The following is a 16210-nucleotide window of genomic DNA, read 5'->3' as shown; positions in this document are numbered from 1 at the left end:
ACCCCCGCTTTGCCCCCCGCCACGCCTCGCTCCAGGGAGCCATATGGCCCCCGCCCGCGCGCCAGGGGCCAGGGGTGTTGCATCCATCACGACTTTGCCCCTCAGTCACCTGGTGCCGTGCCCTGGTTGGACGCAGGCTCCGACCCCGGATCGGATTGGCTTGAACTGCACCCTGCGCGGAAGCGGCGACATTCACGGAAACGGCATACATCTTCCTCCCCAGCAAAAAGGAGGAAGGACAGGTCCGCGCGAGGATCGACCCTGACCAGACCACCGCCCTACTGATATGCAACCCATCCGACACTGCGGCTGAGTAACGCCCTCGCTCTATCTCACTGACTCACTCACTCACGCACGTACGCGCGCGCAAACACACACACACACACACACACACACACACGCACACACATACACACACACTCGTCCTCGCACCATCGGCATAACCGGCTGCCCTTCTTCATCATCATTCATGAATGCAAGTCATTGTCTGTTACAGACTCCTCAAGTTGCCACCTACTGTATGGGCGATTGCGCGCGCCTACTGTCATCGGCTCCTCGACACCATCAAATCAGAGGGAAAAGGACCTTCGGGGACGGCGCCCGGCAACACAGCAGCTCCATCCTTGTCGATCAAAGAGGTGGTCTTTGGCGATCACGCCACACGCTACCACCACCACCACCACCACCAGATACCGGGACGGCGGGTAGGGTTAGTGCCGCAGCTGTTCGGCGGTATGCTGCCGTTTCAAGTGTTTCCGGTACGCTGGTCGCGCCGACGTATCGATACCAGCGAGACGGGACGGTCCTGACAGCACGTGTCGCCACTGGGACGACGTCGTCGCCATGGCGCCGGCATCCCAGCGTCACGGCACGGTGGTCCGCCAGGCGCCCGCCAGGCCACGAGAGGCGACTTTTGGCACGGCTGCCAGCAGCGAGCAACGGCCATGAACGTGAAGCATCAGCAGGGCAGTGGTCAACCCGCGGCCGCATCGCCGCCAATGTCATTACCATAGTGAGGAGGAGGGGCGGCAGCGGGGAAGGACCGCGGTCGTCATCGGGCAGCCCGCGGCCGCGCGAACGTAAACACATGGAGTGCCGGACCGGGCAGTGGCTGCACCACGCCCCCGCCCCCGACATGTAAACAAACGACACAGCTGGGGCGGCGACTCGACTCACCTGTCGTGATCTTCTTGCAGGGTGGCAGGCCGGTGTTGGAGTGAAAGGACACGGCCTTCCTCCGGGGCACGGACGGGGGTGGCGACATGGCTGCGGAGGCCGCGGCGGCGGGGGCGGAGCCGGTCGCGTGGCCGTGGGGGTCATCCGAGTCGCCGAGGTCCACCAGGTCGGCGAGTTGGCTCAAGTCTCCCGGGAAACTGTCGCACTCGGCCTCCGAGTCCAAATCCGCCTCGTGGTCCGACATGACGAGCCTGGCGAGCGCGGGGCTGGGGGGGCCCGGGGGGGTGGGGGGGGGGGGGGGGTGGCGGGCCCGGTGCTCTTAGCCTCGCGGCGGGGCCCTCGCGGCACGGGCACGGCGCCTCACGGTGCTAGTGCCGCGTCCTGACTGGCATGGCTACGCCAGGCTACGCTGGGCCAGGCGCGGCGCGGGCGCGGGCGCGGGCTAGGCGCGGGCTGGGGGAGGGCCGAGTCGAGTCGGGCTGTGCATGGGATGGGCGGGCGCAAGGCGGGCGGGCTGGCTGGGCTCGAGGGGGCCTGCCCCTGCCCGCCCCTGCCACAGGCCTCCCCCACACCACCCCGGGCCGGGCCGCCGATCTATAACAGACACGGGTAGGGGCAGGGCTCGCGGGGTAGGGCGACCTGGCATGGGCGAGGGGGCGGGGAGGGGCGCGGCCGGGCCGCCAGCCTGCGCGGGCCGAAGCGCCGGCCGCCAGCGCCCCCTCGCGTCCAGAGCAGCAGTGGCATTCCCTCCCTCCCCCGCGGCGGCGCACGGCGCGCGACACCAGCGCCGCGGCACTGCGCGCTGGACGTGGAGGAGCCTCGAATCACTCACTCGTCAACGACAACCGCTCTCCAGAAGTCTCCAGCCGTTCTCACCGATCCCCAAACTGTCAGCGTGACAATATACGTGGCAAAACCGTGGCAAAGCTGGCATTGACGCCCAGCAACGTGCCTTGGCGCCGTGGCACGCACTGTAGACTGTAGAGCAAGGTTAAGGATTATGAGCCTGACAGAATTAGATAACAATGTTGAGTCACAACGTCACAACAAGGTGAAAAGGGATGAGAAATGATGCCCAGGTATAGTTTTAAATGTATTACTTTAATAAACGCCTCTTGAATATAAATACAACACCACGCAAAACAGCAAATTTATACAGACAATTTTTACACACAAAAAGAAATCCTTGAATACAGTTGAATGTTCTTACAGAAAAAAATTGGGTGCTTTTAATGAGGGTGACATGGGCAGTGGTCTGGAATGAGTTCCTTGTCATTGTCCTCTGTAACACGTCAACGCATAAAAGACCTCTTTATAATCTCTTAAGAAATTCAGACAGTTTCAACGTAATTTTAGATAATATACCTACATAGCATTTGAGATCATCTAGCTGGTGCTGGTGCCCCTCCAGCACCACCTTCTGGCTGACCAGCACTTGACAAAAGAACAAATATCACGAGGGGCACTATGTACATCCACTGAAAGCAAACAACAATATTGATTAACAAAGAGTGGCAGGCAATGCAGTACTACACACAGAAATACTCTCATTAAATAGTTACTCACATATTTGGCAAGGAATGACCTATTGTCTTTAGGGTCTCCTCCTCTCTCTCTTGCTTCTCTTTCCCTCTCAATCTTCTGAATGTAGGTTGCTGTATCCGGTCTGAAGGTAAATATTTCCAGAAACTATTGTTATAAGTCCTAAGGTAGTGCAAGGAATTGCATAGATACATAATTTTGAATCTGAAATACTTACACAGGTCCAACATCCATGTGTTTAACAATAACAGTAGTGTTAAAAAATCTCAGCTGGTTGTCGGAAGGAAATACACCATCACACTGAGCAAAAGGAGCTGATGAACTAACTGCAACTACATTGCCACTGTGATCCAGAGACACTGTCAGTACATCACTTAATCCTGATTCTACAAGAGCACACTAGAATGATAGAAACAAATATTATAAGTAAAAAAAAGTAGGCAATAGAAACAAGTCCATATGATATTACTTACAGCTTTCATAAATGTCAAAAATTTTGTAACTTTATCATTACTACCCTCGACCATTGCTTGTAAACGATATATTTGGTCATTCCTGGCAAGAGCCTGTAAAGGAATTCAAAATTCTGAGTGGCCATTATGTTAATTACACTTGTGCTGGAAGAAGAGCCACTTACCTTCAATCTTGTGCTATGGTGTGGCATCAAACCCGCTTGCGAAAGTGCTACTGAGCCAGTCCGAATGCTTTGAACTGTTATATTTCCTCTGTCTTCTGGGTTACCATCATCGGAGAGATAATGCATAAGTCTAACTGTGACCATGCCATCTACTTCAAAATCAAACTGAAATAGAATGTAAGATCATTCACTTGGAGTCCAATTTAAACAGAAACATATAACCTGTGTGGAGGTTGATGACACATCAAAACATTACATACCTTATCACCAAGGGTTAGAGAAGAAGAAGCTGCTATAAATATTAAAAAAACAGAAACTTTTGATACAAAATCCATGTTTTTTCTTGCAGGATTTACTTTATTTTCCAAACATTTACGGTGTTTTCCCGTTCAATTCAATTTGCTTCGGTTGCTGTCTGCTGCGCTTAGTGTAAATAGCCTTTCGCCGACTGATTAATCGCAGACAGCAAGCTGCGTAGACTGCGCAGACGAAACAACCATAACCAAAACCAACCAAACCAAACATCGCAACTGTGCGGCACTTTTACCCCTTACTGAAGTTGTAGAACTATTGTTTGGTGGCATTTCCATTTATTTATTTCTGTTTTTAGTGTGAGTCATCAAGGAAACTTCAGAAAATTGTTGCCAAGTAAGGAAAGCGTTAACCTTAACTTTTCCAATAGTAATGTAGACTTTCTCAACAAATGATCAGATAGTTTGACATTTCGATTGTACAAGCTTACAGTCATTCCATTTTTCTGATGACCCTTGCCATCTGGAACAGTTCTTCATATTTATTATGGTGCCTCTTAATTTCTACCATCATTAGTGTTCCAAGAGTTGCAGTAACGGAAACTGTCATTGGTGTTTCAGGATGATGAACAAGAGAGCTAAGCGTGAATTTCTTGATAAATTGCATCGAGGGTTCGTCAAAACTATGATGGGCATTACTTGTTTAGGCCTTGTTGGTATTTCTTTTAATCTCTACATTATGCTTCAAAATGCAAAAGCAAAGGAAAAGCTTATGCTAGCTGAGCTGGATACAAAAGAGGAACTGGATGAATTTCCCTCAGTCAATGTTAGTCGTGTTCCACGGACTTCTCCTTTTTAGTTAGGTAATTTTAATTTTAAACCAATACTGTAGGTATCTATTATGTACTGTACTAGTACCCAATCTAAATTGTATTACAATTGTTACAGGTAGTGAAGAATATGATCTCAAGCTTATGTATACATCTGAGGGAACTCGTGTCACAATACTACTGTAATAATAAACCTAACTTTCATGTTGCAATGCAATTTAGTGAGCTAAGTGTATGACTCTTATGTAGAATAATTGTTGATATGGGAAATAATTGTACATAACAGTTTTATGTCAAGTTCAACTAAGAAATTAAAACAGTTCTGTAATATATTTGTTTTATTCTTTAGGAAGTAATTTATATTGAAGTTGAGTAAGTCAGTGTTATCTTTTCTTATTAGTATACATACTGGCCATTAAACACAATTGCCAATCAATTATTTGTGTTGCTAAATATTAGCCAAAAGATTAGATGCGCACCATAGAGTAAACAATACACTAAAAAATTTGTCAATACAATAGTACATTAAATATCAATGTAATGTAGTACCAAATTCAATAATAATGCAGTGCACTATCATTTGTCGGGCAAATGATATGCCAAGGTTACAATGAAAACTGACAACAATCCACTTTAAAACACGCGCCAATACAATCCTGGCGAAAGTTTGCATGACAACTTAAATTTTTGTTATGGAGCCAGCAAGAGGAATAAATTAAGTAAAAGTAACCCTATCATGATGTTCCAGAGAGACACTGACCCTGATTCTTTTCTCCTTCTTGTTCCGATGAATGATTCCTATCGTGTGCTGATTCTTCAGATTGTTCTGACGAAGGTATTTCCATTACGTTTTCCTCCACGCTAACATAGGTAAAGTTTCTCTTTCGGCGTTCAGGAGCTAAAAAGGAATTAAGGATTTAATTATCAATGAGTCTCACAGAGAAGTAAAATACCTTCAATACTTAGTTGAGACTTACATTTGTGAACCCATTCATGGACTAGTAGGCTGGATTGTTGAGCAAACGTCCTATGACACACTTGGCATGTGTAAGGACGCTCTGAATTGGTGTGAGTTTGCATATGCCTCTGCAGGCTAGTTTCTTGACTAAACACCCGCAGACAAACATTACAGGTGAACTGCTTCTCAAGGTGGTGAATGCGTTCATGTGAAGTCAAGTTTTGTTGCTGAGTGAATGACTTGAGGCAAACTTGACACTGAAATGGTCTCTCACCAAGGTGTATTCTTTCATGGGCTGTTAAATTTTGGCTTTGAGTAAAAGATTTGTTACAGACTTGGCAAGTAAAGGGACGTTCTCCCAGGTGTATTCTCTCATGCGCTGTTAAATTTTGTCTCTGAGTGAAGCGTTTCATACACACTTGGCACTGGTAAGGCCGCTCGCCTGTGTGAATTCTTTCATGTGTTACAAGGTTTGACTGCTGAGTAAATGACTTTAGACAAGTTTTACACTGGAACGGACGTTCCCCAAGGTGAATGCGTTCATGAGCAGTAAGATTAACCTTTTGCGTGAACATCTTGAGACAGACCTGAAGCAAATTAAAACAGGTGTTTTAAATGAGATAAAACAAAGTACTATATAAAATATTTAAAAAGTCAGTGATCTTACTTTGCATTGAAATCGTGCTCCTTTAGAAGAACCATTAGGAGAAGTAGCTTTCACATTGGGAGAAAATGATGCAGGATTCTCAGTTGTCCATGAAACAGGTGAAGTGGCGATGTTGCTATCCTCCTACAAGAAAGGAAAATAATTAAGAAATTATAGGATAACTGGATTTTTGTTTTTCTAAGTTAGTAAAAATTAGAAACTTTAAGAATAGATCAGATAAGCTAACAAGAAAGCTAACCTTTGAACTTTGATGGACATAAGGGTTGAGATCTGGAGCTTCATCATCATCAAACTTGCAGCAGGCACGGCAGGATTTGGCACATACAACCTCTCTATCACCTTTCACAATCTTATCTGCCCGCAAAACTTGCTGGTGGGCTGGCTGTCTTTGCTGCTGTTGCAGAGGCTGCCTCTGCTCTAGCTGTTGGTTTTGTTGGTGAGCTTGTTGATTGGTGAGCAACTGATGTGATATATTGCCTTGGTGGTGTGTTATTTGAGAATGGTGCATATTTTGAGCTTCTTGATTTGAGTGAAGACTCATTTGAGTTTGAGCTGGATGAATTTGTAGGACTACAGTTTTAGGATCCTTGCCATTATTAAAATCAATCACCTAGAAAAAAAAAATGGAAAATTTTTCCTGTAGTATACAACCTTGTTAAATTTAAACACTTTAGATCACACATGTTTGAACAACAAAGTTCAGGACACTTACAGCAGCTGACTGATGGGCAATGGTATTTGGGTCATTCCTGTGCTGATCTTGATGAGGTTTAGGCTGCTGTACTTGTGAATGAGCCTCTGTGACAGCATGATGAGACTGCAAGGGGTTTATTTGTAGAAGTACAGCTTTTGAATCCTTTCCTCCATTGAAATCAATCACCTGAAATAGAGAGAAAATAGATATTAGGTTTCTAATTTAAATAAGAAGAAATAGTACAATCTGTTGAGTAAGCCATATCTTTTGAGAGTTTAATTGATTAGTCCAGTCCTACGCAGTAGCTTACAGCTGATGACGAAGGCTGTTGCGGGATGGTGCTGCGATCATTTCTAAGTGACGTAAGTTTGCCATCAGGGCCAACAGTCATGAGACCCATGTAATGACCACTGCCCCCTGCTGCATTCACAACGTATTGATAAACATCAGACTTGCTTGAAGATGGTTGCTATAATTGAAAGAAAATTCATTATTATTTTGAAATGCAAGGAAGTTGAGTAAGTCAGTGTTATCTTTTCTTATTACGCACATTCATGTTTGAATTCATTCCCTCTCTTTTCACGTCTACTATTGAGGTTATTCCTGATGATAGATACAGAGGATCACGAACATGAATCAACTTTCCATCAGAGCCAACAGTTACGACAAACTGCCCACCAGATGCCCCATTTTCAGTAGCTCCAGTAATGTGGTGGTGCATCTGTTTCTCTGCCATTGGAATACTTGCCTGTTACAGAAAATTAAAACAGTACTTGTGAAAATTGTGAAAATTATCAATAATATTAGCCATTCGATAAATAAATCACATGAGCTCCCTAACCGACATCTCAGAAACCCAACTCCAAATTTAAAAGAGTTGGTAGGATAAATTTACATTAAAACAGCATGAATCAATAGATATTTCTTCACAAAGTCAGAAAAAATTTGGTAAGTTAGAATTCTTCGAAGCCGAAAGTATATTATACTGGACTATGTGGCAGGCAGTGTGAGTTGTTTACATTAACAACAAGGAGAACAAAGCAGTCTACTTACCCATCAAAAGCCATGTAAGAGCACGTTTGTTCGCCAAGTGAAATGTGAATTCCGTTAGAACATATATGGAGAAAATCTTGCCGAAAGTCACCAAAGATATAAACATTCAGAGCTTGTTTCTATCGTTCATTCATTTACAGCATGACAGCTGATAGTCCCGAATTGAGACGTAGGGTTTGGTGCCAAGGTGAGCTCAGCTTTGCATCGACGAGGTTATTGACGATCTGAACTCACACGATAAACGATGCTTGACAACTATTCAAAATTCTACATTCCTGTATTTGGCCGTAAATAAAATTATAATAGCTAAATTACAATTAATCAAAAAAGATATGAAGCAGCACAGCAGGCTAGGCGAAACAGATGTGAAAACAGTGTCTGCACTCCGGACTTACTAGAAGGCGGTGCGGTGAACAGTTGACTGACGCTTGAGGCAAGCGCTCATTTTGAAGTTAGCGCTCCAGAGACGTTTTAATTTGCGGACGTTCTGGCGAAAGAATAGGATAGTTTGCAATACTCCGCCGTACCCCCAGGACGTGGAACGGTCCCTGCCTTTGCTCATGTATAATGTGCCCACGGTTCGACCAGAATTAATTTAACTCCGGAATTTGCTTCGGCCGCTCGGCCAGCACATCGTGGAGCCGCACTTGTCTATTTATTTAGTCCTTCCCGAGAAGATGTTGGAAATAAAAAAAAAGAACTGGAACAAGGAAAATGATCTTTATTTTGAATTTAGAACTACATCACAATGTGGTATACAGTACAATGAGGGCGGATGGAATACATAATACGTGGAATGATTTGCGCTTTAAGGAGCATAGGAATGCTTCAGGACAACATCAGTGAGATAACTGCATGGTAAGGGAAAAAGCGGGAAGAAAAACTCCTGCATAAGCAATTAAAAAGAAAACATTCGAAGCTTCGAGATGTGTTAGTGAGTTTTTTTTTGTCGTTTTTCCCCACACCGGGGGAGTACCTCATTGACTTATACGGACTCGATAAAACAAGAGTTGGTTTATTGGGGTATAATCAGCGAAATAACATTTTGTTTTGTAAAATATCAAACATTACAAATCGTGCTTTCGGGTCACCTTTAAAAGCACTCAGCAAAAGTACTCTCTGTCGTCCTCTAATCTAAAAATAGAAATATAGTATCTAAGAGTTATCTATTACTAGCATCACAAGTCTAGGTTTGCATGAAAAGAGTAAAAAACTAGGCGCATTATACTGCACCTATGTTGATACGCAATCTAGTATCTCCAACCTATCATCTTAATTTTTTTTGTTTCCGGCGTTTTGAATAGGTTGTCACGCCAATTATTTCGGTGTAGAATTCTCGTATTCTTAGCGTTCGGCACTTTTCACAATAGGATCCGAGATCCGAGACAGAAATGCAACATCTAGAAGATGTCTAAAGTTGGTCAGAGTGTATATTTTCGGATCATATAGACGTCGACCCAGCCAGGAATTGAAAGTCGACTCAACGTTTAATCGACGTCGAAGCAGAGCCCTGGTCTCTTGGTCGAAGTTAATGTTACGATGAATTTCGGACCATATAATGGTCAGATCAAGGTTGATTCTACGTCGACGTTGACAAACGTCGATGCACTTCCAGCTAGGCGACGTATAATTTCTAGTTGGTTTGGTATCGGGTTTATCTCTCAAAACATTGCTCTAGTACTCTGTAGTAGCAGTATGGCGTGTTTCTTTGGAGTGACAAAAATATCTTATGTTCTGAGGTCGAGGCCAAAAGTTGGTCATTGGACTGTAGTCCCTTTTAGGCCTGGTAATGTGGAGAAGCCACGGTATAGCAATACTGTTGGATACATCACAAAAATCAACACAAAGCTTCCTAGTTCCGTTGAGCTCGAGACCAGAGACGAATAGGGAAAGTATTTATCCCTACTCCCTTCCTTGATAACGTGCACAAGATACACTTTTACACGACTAAACACATGAAAACTATACAATACTAAAAGAAGCACACGCATACACACGCACACACACACACATATAAGCGCGCATGCACGCACGCACGCACGCACGCACGCACGCACGCACGCACGCACGCACTCACTCACTCACTCACTCACTCACTCACTCACTCACTCACATTTTCACATACAATGTCACTCTCTTCTCTCGCTTTCATTCATTAAACACATAATAAAATACACGTAATAACATTCACTACATTCATGTAAAATTGACTATCAGTTATAAAGACACGTATTAAAATAAATTTCCGCTGCAGTCCCGCTGCAAGCTTTGGATATGGTTTGCCGGTGACCTTGCTTGACACCAACGTAGTTAGAAAATAAACTATACTTCCTTCGTGTCCAAACGACAAAATGAGTATCGCCGAAGCGGGCCCTCCGTTATGGCCTCGAACGGAACTCGAAGAGGAAATCCTTACGGACCTCCTCGGTAAGTGCCTTCAGTGAGGGGACTCCGCGAGAGTTCGTGCGGGATGCCCCGCACCTGCAGAGAGGTTCCATCTCCCGGTCGGGAGGTCACAGCCTCTACACTTTGCTGGTCTTGTCCTTGGTCGCGTGTGGTGGTGAGCGAATGCCCAAGCAGCGCGTCGGCTGCTCCAAGAGGCGCTGTATCTCGTCGGGAGACCGCCCCTTGGTCTCGGGCACGAGGAAGGCCATGAAGAACGTGCCGATGACGCAGATGGTGCAGAACACGCCGTACGTGGCCGCGCCGCCCATGTCGCGCACCATGCTGCTGAACACGTTGGTCACCAGGAAGCCCAGCGACCAGTTGAGGCAGATGGCTGACGAAGATCCCCAGTCCTGCGCCTCTGTGGGCAGCAACTCGGCCATCATAAACCAGGGCAGCGAGCCGATGCCGAACGCGAACACCCACACGAACACTGAGAGCGCCACCACGGGCACCCAGCCGTAGTTCTCCGACACCTGCACACAAGGGACAGAGTGAACAGTGTTCCGGGTCTCTTGAACGGACGTGCTTGGCCTTTCCTTGTTCCAAGTACATCTGGTGCACGTTTTGTACTTACATTGATATCCCGGTCGTCCCGCAGGTGGAAGTAGAGTGCGAGCGAGGCCAGCGAGGCCGCCATGAGGGACTCGGACAGGATGAGCAGCACCCGCCGCCCGATCCTGTCCACGGCGATGGCGGACGACACGTTGGCGACGACCTGGACGGCCCCCACCACGATGGACGCGTTGAGCGGGGACATGGTGCTCCCGGCGTCTGCGGGAACAAAGATGAACAAGATTCAATCATGCGTATCTGCAGAGCAAAAGCGATGCAGCGGCGGCGGCCGGTTGGGTGCCGGCCGGCCGGCCCAGGCCCGGCCTTGTGGGCGAGTGCGTTTCTGTGGAAAGGCCTATTGACGCTAATGCGGCCTGGGTCGCCTCGAGCCAGGGCCCGGGCGGGCGATGACGAGAGGGCGTAGACATTCGCAGACATTCCGACTTAACGATGTCCTCTTGTTGCCTCTGACGAGCGCCGTCTTGACGGACAGCGGCCCCACATGCCCGCCCGGGCCCAGGGCTTAAACGAGGGCCAGAAACAAAATACAGGCTCCAGTACACCAGCAGCCGACTGGGAACGCACAAGCGGCACAAGGAAGACCTGACATGCAACAGCGCCTTGCCTGGGGGCGTCCCTCGTCCCTATAACTATCGATTTCCTCAAAATCATCGGTGTGCCTACCACACAGATCACGACTGCAACTAAGTGTGGGAGTGCTAGGTATGCTGATGGCAACTGTCGACTTGGAAGGTCTACACTGTTGCTCGCAGTTGACTTTACATGAACAGACTTCCAGGTGAGTGATTGCATTAGTCGACTGCAGAGTTTGTAGTATATGGGGCGGGCCGGCTTGGACTCTTTCGCTCCCTCGCCCTCCGCCCGCGGATTCCGCTGTTTATCTTTGCCGATTTACATGTCAACAAAGTTGAAGCGTCGGACGCTTGTCGGAGTTCACGACCTCAGGAGACCACAACTACACGGCGCAGTCCGTACAACGAGCGGTAATTGCGAGAAGGGGGTTGAGGAGGGAGGGAGAGCAGGGAAGACCAAGCCTTAAGTGAGTTGGCAGTGGGTCAGGTCGGCACAGCTTTGTCCCGTAGAGCGAGCGCACGGTGACTGACGTGAGCGCAGGTGCGTTGGCGCTGTTAGCGCCTGCGGTCGCCCGGGTAGGCAACCCAGCTGGCGCGTCTGTCGGACGGGCCAGCCTACCTAACCCACCCTCGCAAGGCGGCAGCGCGTCGGTCTGATCGTCTCCCCGCGAGCCGGGAAGAACTGGGCTGCCTCGCCTCACACCAAGAGGTGCTCGTCCCGACCGACCCGCCCCGCCCAGCCAGGGCCCACTGCCTCTGGCATCAGTCAATCTCAACTACTTGACTGAATGGAGAGCGCGGCAACGTTTCAGCAGCCCTTTACTTATCCCCCCCCCCTCTCCTCTCACCCCCATCCCCAGAGCTTCTCATCTGTTCCCCGGCCCGCGCATCCCCGTTCGGCTCAGCGGCTTACTCCACTTTTGCGGGGTCAGGATGTTAACCGCCGCTCCCCCTTTCCCCCGGCGGGGAGTGCGACAGCATCGAGGCCACGCACCGCGAGTCGCTCAGCGCCGGGGAGCGGGGCGCGGCAGCCGGCGGCCGGCGGCAGTCGCACACGGCCGCACAGCCGCACACACGCACGCGTTCACTTTCCTCCCTCCCCACGCCCTCTTGAACTATTTGTGTATAGGGGCGAGTGCATCGGCGGGGCGGGGCGGGGCATGGCGGGGCCGGGCGCTGCCCACGGCCTCCACTCGCCGACCCGCGGGTAAATTTATCGTGTGGCCACGATGCGGGGCGTCGTCGTGTCGGTCTCCTTGGTCTCCTCCCTATACTCCGCCGGCGGATGAGCATCCCCTCCCTCCCCACTCACCTTCGAAGATTTCGCCGAGGTAGAAGATGACGGCGTCAATGCCGCTGAGCTGCATGAACGTCATGAGCCCCATGACGATGAAGAAGGCCTTGCCGGTCGGCGTGCGGCCGGTCACGTGGTCGAACATCTTCTTGAGGGCCGGCTTGACGCCGGAGGCGGGCGCGGACGCGGCCAGCGACACCTGGGACGCGCCGCCCGCCTCCGCGCCCTGCAGCGCCTGCGCCGCCGCCTCCTTGTCCGAGAGCAGCACGTTGGCCGCCGGCCCGCCGTTGGGGTGGCCGTTGGCGGGGCCGTGCTTGGTCGTCGTCGTCGACGACGACGTGCTGTGCTCGACGATGGAGCGGATGCGGGCGAGCTCCAGCTGGATCTCGGTGTCGTCCTCACGGCGAACTGCGGGGAGCGAGGCGAGAACGATGTTAGCCGAGGGTTCCCTGACGGGGAGAACGCCTCGCGACCCGGCGCCCGAGCGCTTGTCGAACGCCGTGCACGCGAGTCGTTCTTGCATTAAGTTAAGAGATTTATAGCAAATTGGTAACTACAGTTTTTAGTTCACTAATCTACGAGTAACAACAGACAAACCAGCCCCAAACCAAACCACGCATGCAATACACACCACCGCGGCATTCCAGGAATACTCGCTCACAAATCCCTACGTTGTTGGTCTCGCCTTTCCTGAATTAATCAGCCAGCAACAACACAACAGTTGACATATGAAATAAAATAATCTAAATACTCTTTGAGGAACGAAACAACTCATGCAACTGGTGAGACACGAGGCCACCCTTTCCCCGAGGGGGATGCAGCATGCACGACGTGCCCCTCCCACGTCGCGGCGGATCACCCTGGGCACCCTGTGGGCTTATCGGGGCCCCCATTCCAGATATCAAAGTTCCGTCGTAAAACCCTTTCGCTGGCCGAGTGGCCTCATGAGCCACAGCGCGGCCGTTCTCGTTTGCCTTGTCATGGAATATTTTCTTAAGTATTGCATCGGACATCCAGTAATGAGAGATGATCTATTTTATTTGGCCCTCCTCATTAAGTTTTATCGTCATGGCTCCCCCTTTCCATAACACTTGGGCTAATGTCCTGCTTAACTTCTGCCAAGGCTAACTAACGGCTTCATGCAAAACACTCAATAGGACAGAAGCCCGCATTATTAGGGACCCCCATTAGCCATATGGACAAAGAGAGGTATAAGAAAACCTACTGAAAGCAGCTCTGCCTATGTCTCACTTCGGTGATTTACGTACAGGTGACGTTGGTGTCCCTCTGCCCAACTAACACCCTTCGCTGTAATCTGACAAGGTAAGTAAACGTCGTTTGCATGACGTCAGCGAGGACAGGGTGACTCCTCTTTGTTCGCCCTCTAATGAAAGTCTCGTCAGCGCTACAGCTACCTGTCCACCGCTACTCCCACTGATACTACTGCTTACTCTCTGTCTACTGCTGCTGCTACTCCGGTCCGGGGGTCGCTGCGCCTCTGCTCGGGGTCAAGGGTTGTCAAGTTAACGCGGATCCGTGCGGCGGATCCGCGTACGGACGCTGCGGAACTTGCGTACGACCGCTCTGGGAGGGCTTTAAACGGTCCCAACTTCGTTTACCCATACATATCTTGAACGAGGAGAGGCCAAGGACCATTCCTTTGAACAAATAATGGCATTTTGCAGCCGTATTATAACTTGGAGAGGTTATTACACACTCATGGGTGCACGAATTCGTGTAAAATTGGCTTGAATGTGCAATTATCTGTTCAGAATAATGTTTCTTGACCTCTCCTCATTCAAAGTGTGTATGAATTAACAAAGTTGCGACCGTTTAAAGCCTTCCCAGATCAAGCGCACGCAAGTTCCACAGCGTCCGTACGGATCCGCGTTAACTTGACAACCCCCCACCCCCGCCTCCGCCTCCACCTCTACCTCGCGAGCGGCAGCGCCGGCCGCCTGGCACCAACGGGGAAGGTAATCGGCGCGGTGAACGACCCCGAGCTCTTCGCCAACCCTTGGCATTGATTTTGATTGGGCGCGAGCACTTTGCTCTACTAGAGGATACAGCAAAAGCAACGTGGTGCCCTGTGTAAAGCGATTCCACGTCATTCCGGTCGAAAGCCTGCCCCGACATGTGATTCGGCCACCGCTTCCCTGCACGGAGAGCAGGAGGTGTCAAAAATAACAACCAAGGGAAATGGCGACCAACGACCCCCAGAGCAGCCCCGACAAAACCCCGGCCCAGCTAGCAGGCGCCTATGGTTACACCGTGTGTTATACGTCCCGAGTTTGAGAGCGAGATACCTTTCGATACCACGGCTGGGTGCAATTGCAGGGTGTCCCCCGGGTGGCCCTCCGCGGCCAGCTGCAGGGCGACTCTCCTCAGTAAGGCCGTGGAGGCCGCGGCCTTGGCCGTGGACTGCTGGTGCGGCTGCTGCCTACGCTGCTGCTTACCCCTCAGCCACCGCAGGGCGCGCTCGCTCTTCTCCGGCTTGCCGCAGGCCAGCAGGTAAGTGGGGGACTCGGGCATGACGAGGAAGGCCAGCGCCAGCACCGGGCACGTGGCGCAGCAGATGGCCGTCAGCACCAGGGTGTCGAAGGCCGCGCCCAGGCAGTACACCACCAGGATGCCCGTCGTCAGCATCATGTCGAGGTAGACGCCGAGCGCACCCCGCACCTTGTCCTCGGCGATCTCGTTGGTGTACAGGGGCACGGCCACCGTCGTCGCGCCCACCGCGAGGCCGCAGATGAACCGGCCGACGTACAGCATCCACATCTGTTGGAAGAGGATCCTGTTTCACCAACCCCATCGCCGAACGCGTCCTCCTCGACAAACTCCTGTCATTGTCGTCGTCGTCATTGTCCTCTTCGTCTTCGTCACTGATGTTGTTACTAATACGTCACCGCCTCCTTCTTTGTTGTTGATTACTTGTTATCACCATTATCATCATCACCACCACCACCGCCGCAACCTTCAGACGAGCAGCCTCGTCGCCGGGCGAGACCGGGACAATGCGCTTTACAGCGTTTGGTTTACGATACAGCCGCCGAGATACGCCCTTCTGTCTTCCAAGTTTGCAGGCGGGCCGACGGCGCCAGACGGGGTTTGTACTCTTGCGCAAACGGCAGCCGACTCGCGCGTCGCCGTCTCGGGGCCCCGGCTACCAGGCCACACGCACGCGCACCCACAAGACGAGCAGCAGCGGCGGAAGGCATCATAAAGTGCAGCCGCCGACCGGCAGGCGACATGCAGTGCGCTGATTAATTTCCACTTTGACGTGAAAAGTACAAAAGACCTCTGTGCAAGGCGGCTGCAGTGCGGGACGGGGCGTCCAGAAACTGGGTCAATTGCCCCCCCTTCCCATGTCGCGACCCGCGCTTCCGTTCGGCCCGGCTTGGCCGACAGAGTTTATCGTTTACTTTCATACTTTACGTTCCATTTTTGCCGCGCTGCAAATATATTTGGCAGTCATTGAAGGCGACCTCTCTCCCTCTCTCCCTCCCTCCCTCCCT

General features: G+C 50.3%; 4 protein-coding genes and 1 long non-coding RNA gene across 7 annotated transcripts in view; 1 reads left to right on the top strand and 4 right to left on the bottom strand.

Annotated features, from left to right (window-relative positions):
- LOC113206189 (inactive phospholipase C-like protein 1) overlaps positions 1-1632 on the bottom strand; it is a 52029-nt gene extending 50397 nt beyond the window's left edge. Inside the window, exon 1 of the mRNA XM_052269006.1 lies at positions 1177-1632. Within this exon, the coding sequence (XP_052124966.1) occupies positions 1177-1420 (244 nt within the window). The 5' untranslated portion in view covers positions 1421-1632. The remainder of the gene's footprint in view (positions 1-1176) is intronic.
- A 626-nt stretch (positions 1633-2258) lies between these two features.
- On the bottom strand, positions 2259-3823 carry LOC113206213 (ER membrane protein complex subunit 10). Of its 2 annotated transcripts, none has more exons than XM_026422189.2 (7): positions 3616-3823; positions 3356-3520; positions 3192-3284; positions 2936-3117; positions 2743-2842; positions 2542-2654; positions 2259-2458 (listed from the first exon to the last, which is right to left on the bottom strand). In XM_026422189.2, the coding sequence occupies exons 1-6, from the start codon at positions 3688-3690 to the stop codon at positions 2559-2561; spliced, it is 711 nt and encodes a 236-aa protein (XP_026277974.1). In that variant the 5' UTR covers positions 3691-3823; the 3' UTR covers positions 2259-2458; positions 2542-2558. The 2 variants fall into 2 exon arrangements, with proteins under 2 accessions (XP_026277974.1, XP_026277973.1); XM_026422188.2 differs by having other exon boundaries at positions 2546-2654.
- A 5-nt stretch (positions 3824-3828) lies between these two features.
- LOC113206214 (uncharacterized) lies at positions 3829-4766 on the top strand. The gene is made up of 3 exons (XR_003303420.2): positions 3829-4003; positions 4228-4469; positions 4555-4766. It is a non-coding gene; the product is annotated as an uncharacterized LOC113206214 (long non-coding RNA).
- Positions 4767-4825: 59 nt separating this feature from the next.
- On the bottom strand, positions 4826-8203 carry LOC113206212 (zinc finger protein 583). The gene is made up of 8 exons (XM_026422187.2): positions 7809-8203; positions 7306-7503; positions 7066-7224; positions 6774-6941; positions 6300-6671; positions 6062-6184; positions 5414-5981; positions 4826-5334 (listed from the first exon to the last, which is right to left on the bottom strand). Exons 2-8 carry the CDS (start codon positions 7489-7491, stop codon positions 5171-5173), a joined length of 1740 nt encoding a protein of 579 aa, XP_026277972.2. The 5' UTR covers positions 7492-7503; positions 7809-8203; the 3' UTR covers positions 4826-5170.
- Positions 8204-8509: 306 nt separating this feature from the next.
- LOC113206210 (facilitated trehalose transporter Tret1-2 homolog) overlaps positions 8510-16210 on the bottom strand; it is a 36578-nt gene continuing 28877 nt past the window's right edge. For both annotated transcript variants that reach the window (XM_052268999.1, XM_026422181.2), the window contains exons 4-7: positions 15152-15473; positions 12714-13103; positions 10831-11027; positions 8510-10729 (exon numbers count right to left, since the gene is read on the bottom strand). In XM_052268999.1, coding sequence (XP_052124959.1) covers positions 10331-10729; positions 10831-11027; positions 12714-13103; positions 15152-15473 — 1308 coding nt within the window. In that variant the 3' untranslated portion in view covers positions 8510-10330. The remainder of the gene's footprint in view (positions 10730-10830; positions 11028-12713; positions 13104-15151; positions 15474-16210) is intronic.

The sequence above is a fragment of the Frankliniella occidentalis genome, unplaced genomic scaffold, assembly GCF_000697945.3.
Source record: "Frankliniella occidentalis isolate FOCC.00 unplaced genomic scaffold, Focc_3.1 Scaffold80, whole genome shotgun sequence".
Classification (NCBI taxonomy): Eukaryota; Metazoa; Arthropoda; class Insecta; order Thysanoptera; family Thripidae; genus Frankliniella; species Frankliniella occidentalis.
This window is presented reverse-complemented; position numbering and strand designations above follow the sequence as displayed.

Coding starts and splice junctions, on each gene's coding strand:
- LOC113206213 (XM_026422189.2), bottom strand. CDS start 3,690: ATGGATTTTGTATCAAAAGTTTCTGTTTTTTTAATATTTATAGCAGCT. Junction 3,285..3,355: donor ACCATAGCACAAGATTGAAG/GTAAGTGGCTCT, acceptor ATTCCTTTACAG/GCTCTTGCCAGGAATGACCA. Junction 2,655..2,742: donor GGTCATTCCTTGCCAAATAT/GTGAGTAACTAT, acceptor GTTTGCTTTCAG/TGGATGTACATAGTGCCCCT.
- LOC113206212 (XM_026422187.2), bottom strand. CDS start 7,491: ATGGCAGAGAAACAGATGCACCACCACATTACTGGAGCTACTGAAAAT. Junction 6,672..6,773: donor TTGCCCATCAGTCAGCTGCT/GTAAGTGTCCTG, acceptor TTTTTTTTCTAG/GTGATTGATTTTAATAATGG. Junction 5,335..5,413: donor CCATGAATGGGTTCACAAAT/GTAAGTCTCAAC, acceptor ATTCCTTTTTAG/CTCCTGAACGCCGAAAGAGA.